Source organism: Rhinopithecus roxellana, chromosome 19 (assembly GCF_007565055.1).
Source record: "Rhinopithecus roxellana isolate Shanxi Qingling chromosome 19, ASM756505v1, whole genome shotgun sequence".
Lineage (NCBI taxonomy): Eukaryota > Metazoa > Chordata > Mammalia > Primates > Cercopithecidae > Rhinopithecus > Rhinopithecus roxellana.
In genome coordinates, this window is record NC_044567.1 from 56619379 (window position 1) to 56638143 (window position 18765).

The 18765-nt window shown below is 46.2% G+C and overlaps 1 protein-coding gene across 3 annotated transcripts in view; it reads left to right on the forward strand.

Moving 5' to 3' along the window:
* The window catches only part of VPS53 (VPS53 subunit of GARP complex), a 168820-nt gene that overhangs the window by 91592 nt on the left and 58463 nt on the right, over positions 1–18765 (forward strand). For all 3 annotated transcript variants that reach the window (XM_010373479.2, XM_030924066.1, XM_030924067.1), the window contains 2 exons: positions 5035–5136; positions 13712–13806. In XM_010373479.2, the coding sequence (XP_010371781.2) occupies positions 5035–5136; positions 13712–13806 (197 nt within the window). The remainder of the gene's footprint in view (positions 1–5034; positions 5137–13711; positions 13807–18765) is intronic.

The window sequence follows — 18765 nt, forward strand, 5'->3', positions numbered from 1 at the left end:
GAAATTCTTTTGACAAGACTTTTAACCCTGCATGCCCACGTCTGTCCCTTCTGTGAGCTGCTGTATTGAGAGAAGCACAACAGTTGTGCCTCATGTCCTAGCTCACCCTGTTAACCATCGCTGAAAGCTCCCCCTTGCTGAGCCTCGCCCTGCGTGCCAACAGCATGTTAAGCTGCCATGTATATTCAGTCACGCATTGCTTAACGGCAGGAATATGTTCTGAGAAATGCATCGTTAGTTTCATCACTGTGCAAACCTCATAGAGTGTGCCTGCTATAACCTACTCCAGCTGCCCGCAACCTTTTTGGCACCAGGGACTGGTTTTGTGGAAGACAGTTTTTCCACAGGTGGGGCTGGGGGGTGGGCGTTCAGGGGAGGGGGGTCGGGGGATGGTTTCGAGATGAAACTGTTCTACCTCAGATCATCAGGCATTGGATTCTCATAAGGAGTGCACAACCTAGACCCCTCAAATGAGCGGCTCAGAACAGGGTTTGCCTGAGACCTGACAGGAGGCGGAGCTCAGGCGGTCATGCTCGCTCACTACTGCTCACCTCGTGATGTGTGGCTCGGTTTCCTTATGGGCCATGGACTGGTGGTCCGGGGTTTGCGGACCCCGGCCTACCCCATCGTCTGACTCCAGTATAATCTAGTGGAACCGCCTTCGTACCGTGGCCCGTCATGGGTGGAAACATGATGGTGTGGCACGTGACTGTGGCGCTCACTCCTGCCGCGCACGCCTCATCCCATCCTCGTGGCAGCCGTACGAGGTGGGTATTCCTGTCCCTTCACATTGCAGGTAGGAGAACTGAGGCTAGAAGTTAAATAGCATACCCCATGGTGGTGGAACCTGTGCCTTGCCACTACACGAGGGTGCCCCGTCTCAGTTAAGGCACTATCAGCTGTGCAGTTGCTTAGACCAGAAAGTGGGTGTCCCTTCACTCCTTCCGTTCCTTCACCCTCATTCTCACTCTCAGCAAAGCTTCCTGGCTCTGCCTCCTAACTATGCCCCAAATCCGACGGACGCTTTTTTCTCTCCTCCATCACCACCTTAGTCCGGTTCCCCATCAGCCCTTCCCAGAACACTGTAGCAGCCTCTTAAATTGGGTTTCCTGCTGTCATTATAATCCATTCCCCCACAGCAGTGGACTATTTTTAAAATCCAAATTAGATCATATCACTTCCCTCTTGAAAACCACCAGCGACTGCCCAATTGCAGTGAGAAGAAAACCGACCCTTACCATGGCCCACAAAAGGCTGCGTGACGGGGCTCCTGCCACCCCTCTTACCCCAGGCCCCCATCTTCCTTACTGTCCCTCAGACTCACCAAGTGCTTTCCAGCATCTCCACCAGGTCTCCCTGCTGAGAACACCCTTCCTTGGGTTTTGCCTGAGCAGTTCCTTCTTACTCAGCTCAGCCGTCGTCTCCTCAGAGACCTTTTCTGACAACCCTGTGTAGAAGCACTTTCCCACCCTCATCCCCAGCTTATCCCACTCCCTGAGTTTTCTTCTCACCACTGCAGCGCCACCTCTCTAATCCGTCTTCCTCACTTGCATCCCTGGTGCGCCCGAGAGTGCCTGGAGCAGAGCAGATGCCCAGTACATCACTGTTGAGTGAGTGGCAGACACATGTTCCCTCCGCCCGCCACCCCTCACATATTTAACTCTGAGACATCCTTCAGCTCTGGCTCAGACATCCTTTCTTTAGGGAAGTCTCCTGTGGCCCTCTGTTGCACGTTTCCATGATGACCGCTTTTCCTTCATGGCCCTTCTCACTGTTTGTGTGACTGTTGGATTGAAGGCTGTCTCCCCCAGCAGACTGTAATCTCCGTGAGGGCTGAGGCTGGCCTGTCTTTCTCACTGCTCTACTCCTAGGGCCCAGCATATCCCTTTGTTCAGTGGATGAGGGGAGGAATGAATCACTTTTCCTGTACTAACGTGGTCCACATGTGGAATGTATGTGCCACATATGAGTGAGCTAGGAGCTCCTTGGTATCCACAACTCCCCTCATTTCATCAGAATGTTAATAGAAGCCAGGCACGGTGGCTCACGTCTGTAATTCCAGCACTTTGGGAGGCTGAGACAGATGGATTGCTTCAGGTCAGGAGTTTGAGACCACCCCGGGCAACATGGCAAAACCCCATCTCTACAAAAAACACAAAAATTAGTTGGGTGTGGTGATGCGCACCTGTAGTCCCAGCTGTTTGGGAGGCTGAGGTTGGCCCACACTCACCCTACCCCAGATGGTGACACTGAGCGAGTGGCCCGCGCTCACCCTGCCTCAGATGGTGCCTGCTTCTTCAGTGCTGCCTGTGACTTCTTCCTACCTTCTCTGTTTTCTTGATGCTTTATGCCAGCGAGAGTAGAGCCCAGGAACATCCTCAGTCCACCTCACTGACATCTGCTGTTTGCCGTGATTTCCAGTCACACCTTACATTTTAAAAATGAGGCCCACCTTTATGTAATTGTGAGGTGCTGTTATCAACCCAATAGACTTAGCAATAGATGAGGGGCATTTAGTTCAAAAACTCAGATTCTTTGTCTGTCACTGAATGATTTTGAGCAAAACTTTTAACTTCAGTTAGCTGACTAGCTTTTCACATCTACAAAGGACCAAAAGACTTGGAATCATAGTGACTCAGCTCAACAGCATCATCCCAGAGCCCACTGTTGTTTTTTTTTTTTTTTTTTTTGAGACGGAGTCTCGCTCTGTCACCCAGGCTGGAGTGCAGTGGCCGGATCTCAGCTCACTGCAAGCTCCGCCTCCCGGGTTCACGCCATTCTCCTGCCTCAGCCTCCCAAGTAGCTGGGACTACAGGCGCCCGCCACCACGCCCGGCTAGTTTTTTGTATTTTTTTAGTAGAGACGGGGTTTCACCGTGTTAGCCAGGATGGTCTCGATCTCCTGACCTCGTGATCCGCCCGTTTCGGCCTCCCAAAGTGCTGGGATTACAGGCTTGAGCCACCGCGCCCGGCCTGGAGCCCACTGTTAAGCCAGTGGAATCAGGAATCTAATGCTATTACCTAATTTAATTTTTTTACGGTTGTTGAAGATAAAGCTTGGTAGATTCCCTTTCTTACTATTCCTGTCTGTCTCTAAAATATCAGCAGCCCTTAAGAAGACAATTTAAGCTTGGAAATATTGCATTCTAAAAAAGCTGTAAGTTTGTAAGGATTTTTTTCTCTCATGTTAGGTAAAGAAGCCAAAGTTTGGAGTGTGCAGATGTGAAATACTTGCTTGGGTGTTAGACCATATTGTTTCTCACCAAGATACCACAAAAATCATCATCTTACTACTGATTACCTTGAGCTAATGCCGTCACCACAAGGCTTTGTCAGGCACCGAGGCTGTATCTGTCCACCTCAATTGCATCCAAGTGTTTTGGCCAACAAATAAGCAGTTTAAATGGCTGTAAGCAGAGTTGTCTTCAACCGAAAACCAGACGCAGGTGTAGTGTTTTTGTGCAAGGTATTTATTTTATTTTATTTAATTAATTAATTAATTTATTTTTGAGACAGAGTCTTGCTCTGTCACCCAGGCTGGAGTGCAGTGGTGCCATCTCAGCTCACTGCAACGTCCACTTGGCCTGGGTTCAAGCGATTCTTGTGCCTCAGCCTCCTGAGTAGCTGGGATTAAGGCACCCGCCACCATGCTGCTAATTTTGGTATTTTTAGTAGAGACAGGCTTTCACCATGTTGGCCAGGCTAGTCTCGATCTCCTGACCTCAAGTGATCCGCCCGCCTCGGCCTCCCAAAGTGCTGGGATTACCGGCATGAGCCACCGCGCCCAGCCTTTGTGTAAGTTTTGGTTTTACTTTTTGTTTGTAATATCTTCAGATGGTGTCATGGCACTTGGCAAAGTTATTCACGCTCTAGTCCATCTGCTGTCCCTTTTGGCTTAGGGATTAATTCAGGTCGACCCACTGGTGTTGGCTAAAATATCAAGTACATTTCAAAACTCTCTCTCCATTAAATTCTCGTCTCCAGAGAGCCATGCCTTGCCCCATTCCCTCATCCCCAGCACCAAGCAGTCCCTCTTTTCTGTTTGTCCATTTGGCCTCCTTTCTGCTAAAGCCTTCAGCTCCCAGGCATAAACAACATCTCAAGGTGAAAACTGTAAAGGAATTCCAGAGAGCTGCCTTGATTCTGTAGTTGTACTGGAATTAACGTCGTCAGCGACCCTTGTATGTACCCTGTACCGCCTCTGGGTTTCCCATTTGATCCTCCAGATAGTCCTGTCGTTGCACCCTCATTCTGCAGACGAAGTTACTGAGGCTCAGGGAAGCTGGGTGATAGGGCTAGTGCCGCACGGTTGGAGCTAAGCTACCATGCCTCCTGCCTGCAGCCTTCCCGCTGGCCCATGGCTCCTACTCAGTGATGTATTTTGAAATAGTGGTCATATTTGGAAGCTGGGAAGTCGATTTTCTCAAGGACATTTCTGTTGTGGTGGTTGTAATGGGGCTTATTTGGGAAGAGACGTCTGTTAATGTGGAACACATGAGATTAGCTTTGTAGTTTGTTCTTGCATTGAAATCCATCTGGCACTTTGATTCATTTCTATTTACTGAGGACCTGCTGCATGCCAGGCACTGAGATAGGATGGGGAACAAGACAGACATAATCTCTGGCATCATGGAGGCCAGAAGGGAAAAGACAAATAATGGGCAATTGCCGTATTTTAATAAATGCCTGGGTAGGGGACATGTAGCATGGTTTGGGAACACGTGTCAGGGACATCTGACCCAAACCTGACAGATGGGAAAGACTTCCCAGCAGAATGGCGTTCCAGTGTGAGGACTGAGGATGTGTGAGCGTTTTAGCCAGATTCGAGTTGGGGCAGGGTGGTCAGGGAGGTTCCAGGAAGACGGGAAAGCAGTGTGAAAGCCTGGAGGTAAGAATGTGGTCTGGGTTGCCTCAGCTCTTTATCGGATCAGAGTGCATGACTTAGCTGTTGGAGACACCTGGAAAAAGCAGATCAATGGGGAAAGCTATTGAACATGCTCAGAAAACACCTCTCTTTCTCGTATCTACCTAACAGAAAAAGCTTGAGTCTCCACCCCCATCTACCAATCCCTTCCTGGAAGATGAGCCAACACCAGAGATGGAGGAACTGGCAACGGAGAAAGGAGATTTAGATCAAGTAAGTCTGGTTTGCGTCACCACGGGTAACCACCTAATGTGCGTTTCTGAAAATGGGTCCGCTTGCTCCAGGTACGATCCTTTGAGTATTGGCCACATTCAGAGTTGACAGCTGTTGTGGTCTTTACAGAAGGCCTTTATCTGAAAGTGCATTTAGAAAATTCCACGAAAGGGCAGACTTCCCTGCCCCACATCTCTGCTCCTGCAGAGCCCCGCCGCCAGGACACACACAGGCTTCATTAGCCACTGGTGGGGCCAGAAGAGTTCTCCTCTGCCTTATTCAGCATCTCCTGAACTTGTCAGCTCAGTTTTCGGTTTGACTGTCGTCTGGCACAGTGATGATGTGAGAGGCTGAACAACCCCCGGGAAGCCCACAGCACCCTCGGCTAGGAGAGGCCTCCACGCAGTGAGCTGATCACTTTAGGTCTGGAAGCCACTGGGGAGGCCTGGAAATATCACGGTGGCCAGTGGCATATTTGGAGAGTTGCTTTTCAGAGCACACTAACACTTTAATTTCCTTTGGATTTTTCTGTCCAAGTCTAAATTTCCTCTCCTTTCATCCTACAGAATGGTGTTTTTGGTTAACTGCCATGTTATGACAAGGGAGGTTAGAGCAATAAATCAGAACTTTTCCCTTCTAGATTAGTGATCCCTCTTTTTAATTTTCTACACTTGACTGCTGGAGGATTATTGTATGGTATTGTTTTGCTCCAGACACCACCAAAAAAGAGGCTGGCTGGGAGGACCAGCTCTGGGAAACCTGCAGCCATGCACTTTGCAGCCAGCCCTGCTTTCATTCATTCCCAGCACCGTGAGGGCAGGAGCCCAGAGAGCAGAGCTCCCAGGAGCAGTTCTGAAATGACACAATCAACTGTGTCTGGTCCCTTGATTAAATGATGTAATGGAATGGATACTCACACTTTTATAGTCCTTTGCAGTTTTAAATTCTTTCACATGCTTTATGTCATCTTCACAATTCCTGCCTCTCGCTTTATGGATGACGAAACTGCAGCTCAGAGAGGTTAAGTGGTTGGCCCAGGGTTGCATAGCTTGGAAGTGGAGGAGCTTAAACTGGAAGCCAGGTCTCAATGTCAGAAACTAGAATTCCTTTTTCCCAGTGCCATTTAGTTGATAGACTCATGTCTCGTTGGAGTAGAGGACATAGAACTGATCTCAGGAATAGAAGTAAATGAACAAAACTGATGGGACATCTTGAGGAGGCTCCATCCCGGAGATGTATATATAGGATTAGATGCAGTTGATTTAAAGCCATCATAGTATTGACTGGCATGGGAGAAAACGAACAGTTTCTTGTAACTAATTAGATGCAGTTCTCAATTGCATTTTGGGAGCAGGGACTAGGGTGGAAAGAAGGCTCTGGGTGTAGAGCCCGTTCTTCTGGTGTGTCCTCCATCCACACAGGGCCACTTGTGCCCTGTGAGCATGTTTTGTGCGGGAGAGCCGTTTGCAGAGCCCTGTTGTCTCACCAGTGCTAGTGGCTGCCATGGTCATGTCCAAAATTGTGCAGTTAAACACTCTGATGCTTCTAGTGTTGCCAGGAAAAGTTATTCCTTTCGCTAGTCGTCTCTGGATGTCATTAAATTGGATTAAGATAGAGAGGCCTCATTCCCTACACAATCAGTTTTGCCAGGTAAAATATAATTTTCCTTTTTCTTGGAACTTTTTCCTCATATGGAAGCTTGAAGTTACTGTTGTAAGGACCAAGAGCTGCTCATTCTAAGAACACAGAACATTGACTCCTGACTAATTCGTGGGGTAAAGCAGAGTCATGTGCTGGGAAAATGTCGGACTCTTGTCAGCCATTAGCTGACCGACCATGTGACCTTAGGTAGGTTATTCTCTCTCTTTAGACTTCCCCAGTTTGTCTTCAGTGAGAGCTAATGGTTTTCAAACTGTGTTCCTTGGTGCCCCGTCAGATGTCACTGTGGAAGTTAGGAGGCGGCCAGGGACCTAGATCCTGCGATCAGAGCAGTTTTATTGCAAGTCATTTTGTATCGTGGGCTTTCAGATAAAACATTTTTTTGAACCAGGGATTTTATGTCATTTAAAAAAAAAAAAAAATGGCCGGGCACGGTGGCTCACACCTATAATCCCAGAACTTTGGGAGGCTTAGGCAGGCCAGTCAGCTGAGGCCAGGAGTTCAAGACCAGCCTGACCAACATGGTGAAACCCTGTCTCTACTAAAAATACAAAGTTAGCTGGGCGTGGTGGTGTGCGCCTGTAATCCCAGCTACTCGGGAGGCTGAGGCAGGAGAATCGTTTGAACCCGGGAGGCAGAGTTTGCAGTGAACCAAGATCACACCATTACACTCCAGCCTGGGTGACAGAGCGAGACTCCATCTCAAAAGAAACAACTAAACCCCCTGATCTAGCTGATCTACCTGCCATTTCATGGGCTATTACTCATTAGTCATAAAACTTACATGCCAGTGCCAGTGACTAATGCCTCCACCTATGCCATCCCTGACCTCCTGCTGCCTCACCGGCCCTGGCCTTGCTGGTGGCTGATTAGGTGGGTGCCCCAGGGTCTCCCTCTTCCCGGAGTGGGGTACACAACAAGAGCAGAGCCCTTGGGGTTGGGGAGGGACCCCACCAGATGTTAGTGGTGAAATCAGCCCGAGGTGGTTGGAGGGAAGGTCCCTGCTGGCTCCGTGGGTGACCTAACTTATTCCATGGCTGCAGTCAGTAGCCATGTGGCTCTCAAGGTAAGGGTCACAGCCTGCTCACTACTGCAGTTTACGCCTGGCTGCTGAGAAGAGAGAGGGAACATGAAAAAAGGTACTTAGTTTACAAGAGGGCCCGAGCAATCAGTTGCCAAGATATTCCCAATGATAAAGATTGACATCTGAAAGGGGCCTGAGGGACACTGAAGGTATAACAGAAAGGAGAAGAAATAAGGAATGCCCCTTCTGGTGACCCAAGCAGTGTGATTTAATCTGTTTACGTTGGGTAGTAATAAAAGGAAATGGGACCAGCTGCAGACCTCCTCACTGTGGCAACAGTAACCTTTTATTATTTCACCAAACTCCAGGAGGAAATAGCTTAAACATGTGCAGCTTTTGGGCAGAATTCACACACTCAGAACCTGGCCCAAACGCTGCTGCTAAATGACTTTGTGTAGTGTTTAAGCTGAGAATCAACCCTCTGGGGAGCTGCGTGGTGCAAAGGGAGACGCCAGTTAGCCAAAATTCCAGCACCTATTATCTAAACTGAGCACGTTCATCACACAGCCATAGGCAGGAGGCAGCCCTGCAGGGAAAAAGTAAGAAAAAAGGAAACTGTAGGCAGTCTCTCCTATTATTCCTCTCTTGCTTCAGCTCACACTAGAAATGCTGCAAGAGGACGACCTAGGTGCTGTGGTGGCAAGGTCAGGGGTCCCTCCTCACTGCGGAAGAGTGCTGTTGGTGGGGAGGGCAGGCAGAGCAGCGTCATCTACTGATAGAGGTGGAACCCTTGCGCTGCCTGGTCGTGCAGCTTTCTGAGTGTCCTGTGGGGCCTCATCAAGGGCAGGGCCTATGGCAGACTGATCAAGATGAGTTTGTTGGAATTATATAGCCAGTTTCTTTTCCCAGTTAGAATCTGTATTTTATACTTACCAGATGAGTTCTTCAAACTTATTCCAACATAGTTTATCTCCAATTATATATCACTTTTGTGTATACATAAAAAGGAAACTATAAGCAAAATAAATTGATTAAGATATTTCTAAAACTTCTTCACATGCAGGCCCACATCTTCTGAACCACTTTTAAAAACTTTATATTTTGAAATAATTATGGGCTCATAAATTATAAACCTAGTCCAGTGAGGTACAGTGTACTGATCTCCCAGCTTCCTCCAGGGCATAACTAACATACTCGAGTCCATCATCAAACCAGGAAATTGATCCAGATCCCTTCCCATCTCCCAGCTTCCTCCGGGGGGCACTAGAGTGCATCATGAAACCAGAAAATTGATCCACACCCCTTCCCATCTTCCAGCTTCCTCTGGCAGGGGGGTGCTATAGTACATCATGAAGCCAGGAAATTGATCCAGATCCCTTCCCATCTCCCAGCTTCCTCTGGCAGGGGGGCACAGAGTGCATCATGAAACCAGAAAATTGATCCACACCCCTTCCCATCTTCCAGCTTCCTCTGGCAGGGGGGTGCTATAGTACATCATGAAGCCAGGAAATTGATCCAGATCCCTTCCCATCTCCCAGCTTCCTCTGGCAGGAGGGCACAGAGTGCATCATGAAACCAGAAAATTGATCCACACCCCTTCCCATCTTCCAGCTTCCTCCGGGGGGCACAGAGTGCATCATGAAACCAGAAAATTGATCCACACCCCTTCCCATCTTCCAGCTTCCTCTGGCAGGGGGGCGCTAGAGTACATCATGAAACCAGGAAATTGATCCAGATCCCTTCCCATCTCCCAGCTTCCTCCGGGGAGCACTAGAGTGTATCATGAAACCAGGAAATTGATCCACACCCCTTCCCATCTTCCAGCTTCCTCTGGCAGGGGGGCGTTAGAGTGCATCATGAAACCAGGAAATTGATCCAGATCCCTTCCCATCTCCCAGCTTCCTCCGGGGAGCACTAGAGTGTATCATGAAACCAGGAAATTGATCCACACCTCTTCCCATCTGCCAGCTTCCTCTGGCAGGGGGGCGCTAGAGTACATCATGAAGCCAGGAAATTGATCCAGATCCCTTCCCATCTCTCATCTTCCTTCAGGGGGACACCAGAGTGCATCATCAAACCAGGAGATTGATCCAAACCCCTTTTTCGCCAAGGCAGGAGTGCGTTTGCCTCCCACACAGTGTTGCCCCCCAGCCCGTGCGGTGTTGACGATGTGCCATTCTTAAGATGGCTCCACTGCGGTCTCTGGAAGTTTCCATCAGGCCGTTGGTACCCATTTTCCAAGTTTTTTATTGTTATCCTTTACTTTTTTCTTTTTTAAATAATGTCAAACTAAGAGAAAAGTTACAAGGAGCTCCTAAATATCTTTCTTCTGGATTCAGCAATTGTTAACATTTTCCTATATAACTTTATCATTTTTCCCCCACTCCCCCCTGACCTTTAGAACAATTTGTAAGTTGTAGACATAATGTCCTTTACCCCTAAATATTTTAGTAGGTATTTTTTAAAATTATTTTATTTTATTATTATACTTTAAGTTCTAGGGTGTATGTGCACAACATGCAGGTTTGTTACATATGTATACATGTGCCATGTTGGTGTGCTGCCTCCATTAACTCATCATTTACATTAGGTATATCTCCTAATGCTATCCCTCCCCCCACTCCCCACAATAGGACCCGGTGTGTGATGATCCCCTTCCTCTGTCCAGGTGATCTTATTGTTCAGTTCCCACCTATGAGTGAGAACATGCGGTATTTGGTTTTCTGTTCTTGCAATAGTTTGCTAAGAATGATGGTTTCCAGCTGCATCCATGTCCCTACAAAGGACAGGAACTTTAGTAGGTATTTCTTCAGAAGAAAGACATTCATTTATATTACCATAGATCAAAATCGGAAAATTTAACATCAATACAGTAATATTATATAATCTACAGGCTTTTTAAGAATTTCATAATGTAGCCATTTTAAAGCGATAAAATATTGTCAGCAGTTGGGAAAGTACACATAAATTAGCAAGTCAGTAAAGCTGAATACAAAATATACATGTTCAAAATAAAAAAGCAAAAGATACATGTTGATTTTTTTAAATGGTAACATTCTGTATTATGTAAATTCACATGTATAATTACCAGAAGTCATCCTGCAGAATGTGAATATTTTCTTCAAAAGAAGAAAAAAATTCAATGAAAAGAACAGCTGTAATGCTTATCATTATTATTAAATTAATAAAAAGATATGTTTGTAGAAGCCATGTTTTCCAAATCTAAATCCATGATATCTAGTCCTATAGAGTTAGACAAATTAAATCACATTTTTCTGTTCACTTAAATCATCTTATTGAATCAATAATGAAAGATAGATACTGACTTGGAAAAAACAGGGCGAGTGAGGACACCCCTCACAATCCTCATCCTCCATCCTAGATCCTTCATCTTGAACTAATGGAAGTGCAGAAAAACTCCCAGGACATCTGTGCACTCAGGTGGAATTCTAGATCCGGCAGATTCAAGCTCACTCAGCCAGGCTTGTGTGGTCCCCGAGGCCCTACTGTGGGCTCAGTCCAAGGCCTGGCTATGGCAGTGGTTTCCAGATGATAAGAGTAAACAGTGCAGATTGTATTTATTCTTAGGAAGGACCAGAGTTTCTAGAAACCTTGCCAAAAAATGAAAGATATGGAACTCCTGGAAGGTAAAAAGGGAAGAGGGTTAAGTACGAGATTGAGTGGGTCTATCTAAAGTTGACATTTCATTTTTGGTGATCATTTTTTACAAATCAGTTTTTACAGATGTTTTTAACCATTGCAATGTGTTATTTAAAAAAAATAATAAAAAAGACCAGAAATAAGTAGTTATCATTTCTGCCTGTCATTGGGGCTTATCTCTTCCAGTATTTATTAAAATATATAAGCAGTTCGAGAGGGTAGATCTTATGTTAAGTATTCTTTTTTTTTTTTTTTTTTTTTGAGATGGAGTCTCACTCTGTTGCCAGGCTGGAGTGCAGTGGTGCAATCTCAACTCACTGCCACCTCCGGCTCCCAGGTTCAAGCGATTCCTTTGCCTCAGCCTCCCAAGTAGCTGGTACTATAGGCGCCCGCCACCACGCCCAGCTAATTTTTGTATTTTTTTAGTAGAGACTGGGTTTCACCATATTGGCCATGCTGGTCTTGAACTCCTGACCTTGTGATTTGCCTGCCTTAGCCTCCCAAAGTGCTGGGATTACAGGCATGAGCTCCCACGCCCGGCAAGTATTATTACCACAAGTGATAATAACAACAGGGGTGGGAGGAAGCTTGGGGAGGTGGTGGATACGCTTACTGCCTTGATGGTGGTGAGGGCTTCATGGGTGTATACTTTACCTCAAATGCATCAAGATGTATACATTAAATATGTAGGGCTTTTAAAATGTCAATCATACCTCAATAAGTGAGTTTAAAAAAAAATAAGATATGAGTAGTTCAATTTAACAAGTATGTTGTGGGTGCCAATTTACATACAAATTATATTCTAGTATCAACCCCAGCAAGGTGTATTTGGCTCAGGGTCATTTTGTGGACATTTGGCAATAGACAGAATTCACGTTTTTTGGGAATAGGAAGTAATATGTAGGAAAATCTTTTTTTTTTTTTTTTTTTTTTTTTTTTTTTTTTTTTTTTAGATATTTGGAAAGGAATTAAGTAGCAATTGTAGTTTTAAAATACTTGCCTGTCATATGACTTCTTTATCAGTGGCTTCCAAGTAACAGCCTGGAAACCAGTGCTGGTATAGTGTTGCAGTGGCCTAAAGCAAACAAAATAAAGACAGTATAGTCTCTCTGCCTGCCTGTGTGTGTGTCTCTCTCTCTATCTATCTGATGTAAGGTTACCAACTGCCCTTTCTTAGAACGTACTGCCTATATGCTGCCATTTTATTCTTATAAAATTTGAGGGTATAAAATACGATTTTCTGGCTGGGCGCCGCGCCTCATGCCTATAAGCCCAGCACTTTGGGAGGCGGAGGTGGGTGGATCACTTGAGGCCAGGAGTTCGTGACCAGCCTGGCCAAACCCCACCTCTGCTTAAAATACAAAAATTATCTTGGCGTAGTGGCGCATGCCTATAGTCCCAGCTACTTAGGAGGCTGAGACACAAGAATCCCTGGAGTCCAGGAGGCGCAGATTGCAGTGAGCTGAGATGGCACCACTGCACTTTAGCCTGGTTGACAGAGGGAGACTCTGTCTTAAAAGGCAAACAAACAAAAAAAAAACCCTTTATTTATTTTTTTAGGAACTTGTGGTAAGAATAGAAAGTAGCAAAATAAAGTTAACAACCCTCTATTGGTTTTCCATCCTTCTTTTTCTTACATTTTCTTACTGATGGAATTAAAAAAATTCTGGGAACCATTGCAGGAAAATAATGGTATAATAGAGTTCTAGTTTAAGAAAAGCAGACTTCTACATATGTCTTGGGGCAGGTTAGAGAACCTCTGAGTCCTCATTTCTTGAGGTATAAAATAGTAGTAATGATACCTACATGAAGGATTATTGTGAGGAGCAGGTGACATATTAATTAGTATCAAAGTGCTATCAAAAATTGGATTGTGTGGAAGCACTTTTTAAATTCTGAAGCATTGTACAAATACAAGGTGCTGTTATTAGCCAGGATTTAAATTCTGGAAAACACCAGTCAGATAGATGATGACTAGCTTCCAGATTCAACATACATATGTTATCCAGGTAACAGTATGTCTTTCACTGGCCAGAGCAAGTGAGTGATGCTAACAAAGCTGGTGTTTTGTTCACCTGCCAGAGTGAATCGTGAAGCTGTCATATTGGGTTACGTTGAGTACTCTCTTATCTGTGACTTAGGAGTGAACTTTGAAGTTATGTTTTTAAAAAAGTTCTTGAACATTTGCAAAGATCACTCAGGTATAGGATTTATTTTTCTTTGTTTTTACAGCCAAAGAAGCCTAAAGCCCCAGACAATCCATTTCATGGCATTGTTTCCAAGTGTTTTGAGCCTCATCTCTACGTGTATATCGAATCCCAAGACAAGTGAGTGAGGAACGTTCGCTGTTTTCTGCCTGCATTTCTTGCCCCTCTGGTCATGACTGGGTCTTAGAAGCACGCAGCTCCTTCCGGGGCTGAAAGATGGATGTGGCATGCCTGTGACCCTCCCTAGAAACCCATCAGGGGGATATTTTTACATCTTTTGAATGTTATCATTAATTGTGTCTATAAATCTCAGGGCCTGAGTTTGCCCCTAATAAGGTCCCCAGTGGATCCCTACATTGGGATCCCTTCCCGTGTGGGTGTATTGAGCCCTGACATATGTCAGCCCACAAAGCTTTACAGTGTCAGGCACTGGGTATTGGAAGAAAGCCTAATCTCTAATGTATATGTTTTCGAGTATAATTCAACCTCTCATTTTGAAATAATTTAGACTTACAAAAAAGTTACAAAAATAGGACAAAAACTTCTCACATGCCCTCCTCAGAGAATGTTAACATCTTATATAACAACCACAGTTAACAAAATCAAGAAGGTAATACTGTCCCATTAATTTCCCTTTTTCTGGTCCAGGACCCAATAATCATGCATTTCGTTGTCAGATCTCTTTGGTCTTGGTCTCCTTTAATCTTGAGTAGTTCCTCATCTTTTTCCCTCCCCTCCCCTCCCCTCCTCTCCTTTTTTGAGACACGGTCTCGTGCTGTCCCCCAGGCTGCAGTACAGTGGTAAGATTATGACTTACTGCATCCTCCATCTCCTGGGCTCAAGCAATCCTCCCACCTCAGTCTCCCAAGTAGCTGGGACCACAGGTGCACGCCACTTCGCCTGGTTAATTTTTCTATTTTTGGTAGAGATGCGGTCTCCCTGTGTTACCCAGGCTGGTCTTGAACTCCTGGGCTCAAATGATCCACCCACTTCAGCCTCCCAAAGTGCTGAGATTACAGGCATGAGCCACCTCGCCCAGCTATTCCTCATGTTTTCTTTGTCTTTCACAGCCTCAATGCGTACTGGCCAGGTATTTTGTACAATGTCCTCAGTTTTTGTTTGTTTTTTTCTTGATTAAATCCATTTTGGGCAAGAATACCATAAAAGTGGCATTGTATCCCCAGTGCATTGTGTCAAGAGGCACATCACATTGATTTGTCCCATTATTGCTGATACTTTGATTACTTGCTTTAGGTGGTACCTGCCAACTGTCTTCACTGTGAAGTTACTATTTTTCTCCTGGTAATTATTAAGTATCTTATGGGATGATACTATGTAAACATCGTGCTCTCATCAAACTTTTGCCCACTCATTTTTGCATCCCTTCATGATTGATTCCTGACTGAAGCATTGTTTCTGTGGCATTTGCCAAATGTTGATTGTCTATTTTCATCATTTCGTCTACAGTTACTAATTGGAGTTCTACTATATGGAAGAATTTTTCCTCTCCCCCATTTGTTTATATATCAGTATGAACTCATGGACTCTGATTTTATTTTATGGATCATCTATATAATAGAGTGTATGCTTTTCATATGGCCAGGTACAGTGGGTTGCACCTGTAATCCCAGCACTTTGGGAGGCCAAGGTAGGAGGAGTTCTTGAGCCCAGGATTTGAGACCAGCCTGGACAACATGGTGAAACCTCATCTTTATAAATAATTTTTTTTCAATTAGTCAGTGTGGTGGTGCACACCTGTAGTCCCAGCTACTTGAACGGCTGAGGTGGGAAAATCGCTGGAGCCCAGGAGGTGGAGGCTGCAATGAGCCGTTACTATGCCACCCAGCTGGATGACAGAGACTTTGTCTCAAAAAAAAAAAAAAAAAAAGCAAACAAAATATAGTATATGCTTTTCACAAACTTGTAGCCTCCAAAGATTTTTATAAAGCATCTCAAAGATTTTATAAAGCATCTCACTGCGGTTCCTTCCCTCCCAACCTGTTTTAAAAAAAATCCCAAAGACTTCCAAACTAACTGCCGAAGACTGTTCGTGCTCCAGTGTCTGTTGTGTGCGTGAGGGGGCATTAGAAAAGGAGGAAGACTCCTAACCCCTGAGTCCTTGTCCACAGCCAAAGTAACTGTAGAAAGCCCTTCCACGTTGGAAGGCAGGTTTTGGAAAGGTTAAGATGACTTGTGACAAGATGACTGGAGACAGACTGGCCTGGGCTCCCAGAGGAAGCCTTATAGTCTAAAGAATGCACTTGGAAGGGACCAGAAGGTGGCTCCCATGGGGAGAGCAACAGCGGCTGTGGGAAAGTCCTGAGGGAGGTTCTTCAGGAACACATTGAGGTTCTGAGGGAAGTTCTCTGGAAACACATTGGGTTCTGAGGGAGGTTCTCTGGGAATGCATTAGGTACTGAAGGAAGTTATCTGGGAACGCATTAGGTCCTGAGGGAGGTTCCCTGGGAACGCATTAGGTACTGAGGGAAGTTCTCTGGGAACACATTGAGGTTCTGAGGGAAGTTCTCTGGGAACGCATTAGGTCCTGACAGAGGGTCTCTGGGAACGCGTTGAGGTTCTTAGGGAAGTTCTCTGGGAACGCATTAGGTTCTGAGGGAGGTTCTCTGGGAACGCACTGAGGTTCTGAAGGAGGTTCTTGGGGAACGCACTGAGGTCCTGAGGGAAGTTCTCTGGCAACGCATTAGGTTCTGAGGGAGGTTCTCTGGGAACACATTAGGTTCAGAGGGAAGTTCTCTGGGAACGCATTCAGGTTCTGAGGGAGGTTCTCTGGGAACGCGTTAGGTTCAGAGGAAAGTTCTCTGGGAATGCATTGAAGTTCTGAGGGAGGTTCTCTTGGAACATATTAGGTCGTGAGGAAGGTTCTCTGGGAACGCATTGAAGTTCTGAGGGAGGTTCTCTGGGAACGCATTGGGTCCTGGGGGAAGTTCTCTGGGAACACATTAGATTCTGAGGGAAGTTCTCTGGGAACGCATTAGGTCTTGAGGGAAGGTCTCTGGTAATGCGTTAGGTTCTGAGGGAAGTCCTTTGGGAACACATTGAGGTTCTGAGTGAAGTTCTTTGGGTACGCATTGAGGTTCTGAGGGAGGTTCTCTGGGAACACACTGAGGTTCCGAAGGAGATTCTCTGGGAATGCACTGACGTTCTGAGGGAGGTTCTCTGGGAACACGTTAGGTTCTGAGGGAGGTTCTCTGGGAATGCATTGAGGTCCTGAGGGAAGTTCACTGGGAACGCATTAGGTTGTGAGGGAATTTCTCTGGGAACGCATTAGATTCTGAGGGAATTTCTCTGGGAACGCATTAGGTTGTGAGGGAGGTTCTCTAGGAATGCATTAGGTTCTGAGGGAGGTTCTCTGGGAATGCATTAGGTTCTGAGGGAAGTTCTGTGGCAACACATTAGGTCCTGAGGCAGGTTCTCTGGGAACACATTAGGTCCTGAGAGAAGTTCTGTGGGAACGCGTTAAGTTCTGAGAGAAGTTCTCTGAGAACGCATTGAGATTCTGAGGGAGGTTCTCTGGGAATACATTAGGTTCTGAGGGAAGTTCTCTGGGAATGCATTGAGATTCTGATGGGGGTTATCTCAGAATGCATTAGGTTCTGAAGGAGGTTCTCTGGGAACGTATTGAGGTTCTGAGGGAGGTTCTGTGGGAACGCATTAGGTCCTGAGGGAGTTTCTCTGGGAACGCACTAGGTTCTAAGGGAGGGAAGTTCTCTGGGAATGCATTAGGTCCTGAAAGAAGTTCTCTGGGAACTCATTAGGTTCTGAGGGAAGTTCTCTGAGAACGCATTGAGATTCTGAAGGAGGTAATCTCGGAATGCGTTCGGTTCTGAGAGAGGTTCTCTGGGAACGCATTGGGTTCTGAGGGAGGTTCTCTGGGAACACATTGGGTTCTGAGGGAGGTTCTCTGGGAACACATTGGGTTCTGAGGGAGGTTCTCTGGGAACACATTGGGTTCTGAGGGAGGTACTCTGGGAACACATTGGGTTCTGAGGGAGGTTCTCTGGGAACACATTGAGGTTCTGAGGGAGGTTCTCTGGGAATGCATTAGGTCCTGAGGGAGATTCTCTGGTAACGCATTAGGTCCCTGAGGGAAGTTCTCTGGGAATGCATTAGGTTGTGAGGGAAGGTCTCTGGGAACGCATTAGGTTCTGAGGGAGGTTCTCTGGGAATGCATTGAGGTCCTAAGGGAAATTCTCTGGTAAAGCATTAGGTTCTGAGAGAATTTCTCTGGGAACACATTAGGTTCTGAGGGAGGTTCTCTGGGAATGCATTGAGGTCTTAAGGGAAGTTCTCTGTTCACACATTGAGGTCCTAAGGGAAGTTCTCTGGTAATGCATTAGGTTCTGAGGGAATTTCTCTGGCAACACATTAGGTTCTGTGGGAGGTTCTCTGGGTACTCATTAGGTCCTGAGGGAGTTTCTCTGGGAATGCGTTGAGGTCTTGAAAATCTCTGCGAACGCATTGAGGTTCTGAGGGGGTTCTCTGCGAATGCACTAGGTTCTGAGGGAGGTTCTCTGGGAACACACTTAGGTTCTGAGGGAGGTTCTCTGGGAACACATTTGATTCTGAGGGAAGTTCCCTGGGAACGCATTAGGTCCTGAGGGAGGTTCTCTGGGAACACATTTGATTCTGAGGGAAGTTCTCTGGGAACGCATTAGGTTCTGAGGGAGGTTCTCTGGGAACGCATTAGGTCCTGAGGGAGGATCTCTGGGAACGCATTGAGGTCCTGAGGGAAGTTCTCTGGGAATGCACTGAGATTCTGAGGGAGGTTTTCGAGAAATGCACTGAGGTTCTGAGGGAGGTTCTCTGGGAACGCTTAGGTTCTGAGGGAGGTTCTCTGGGATTGCACTGAGGTTCTGAGGGAGATTTTCTGAGAACTCACTGAGGTTCCGAGGGAGGTTCTCTGGAACGCATTGAGGGCCTGAGGGAAGTTCTCTGGGAATGCATTACGTTCTGAAGGAATTTCTCTGGAACGCATTAGATTCTGAGGGAGGACCTCTGGGAACGCATTAGGTTCTGAGGGAAGTTCTCTGGGAACGTAATAGGTTCTGAGCGAGGTTT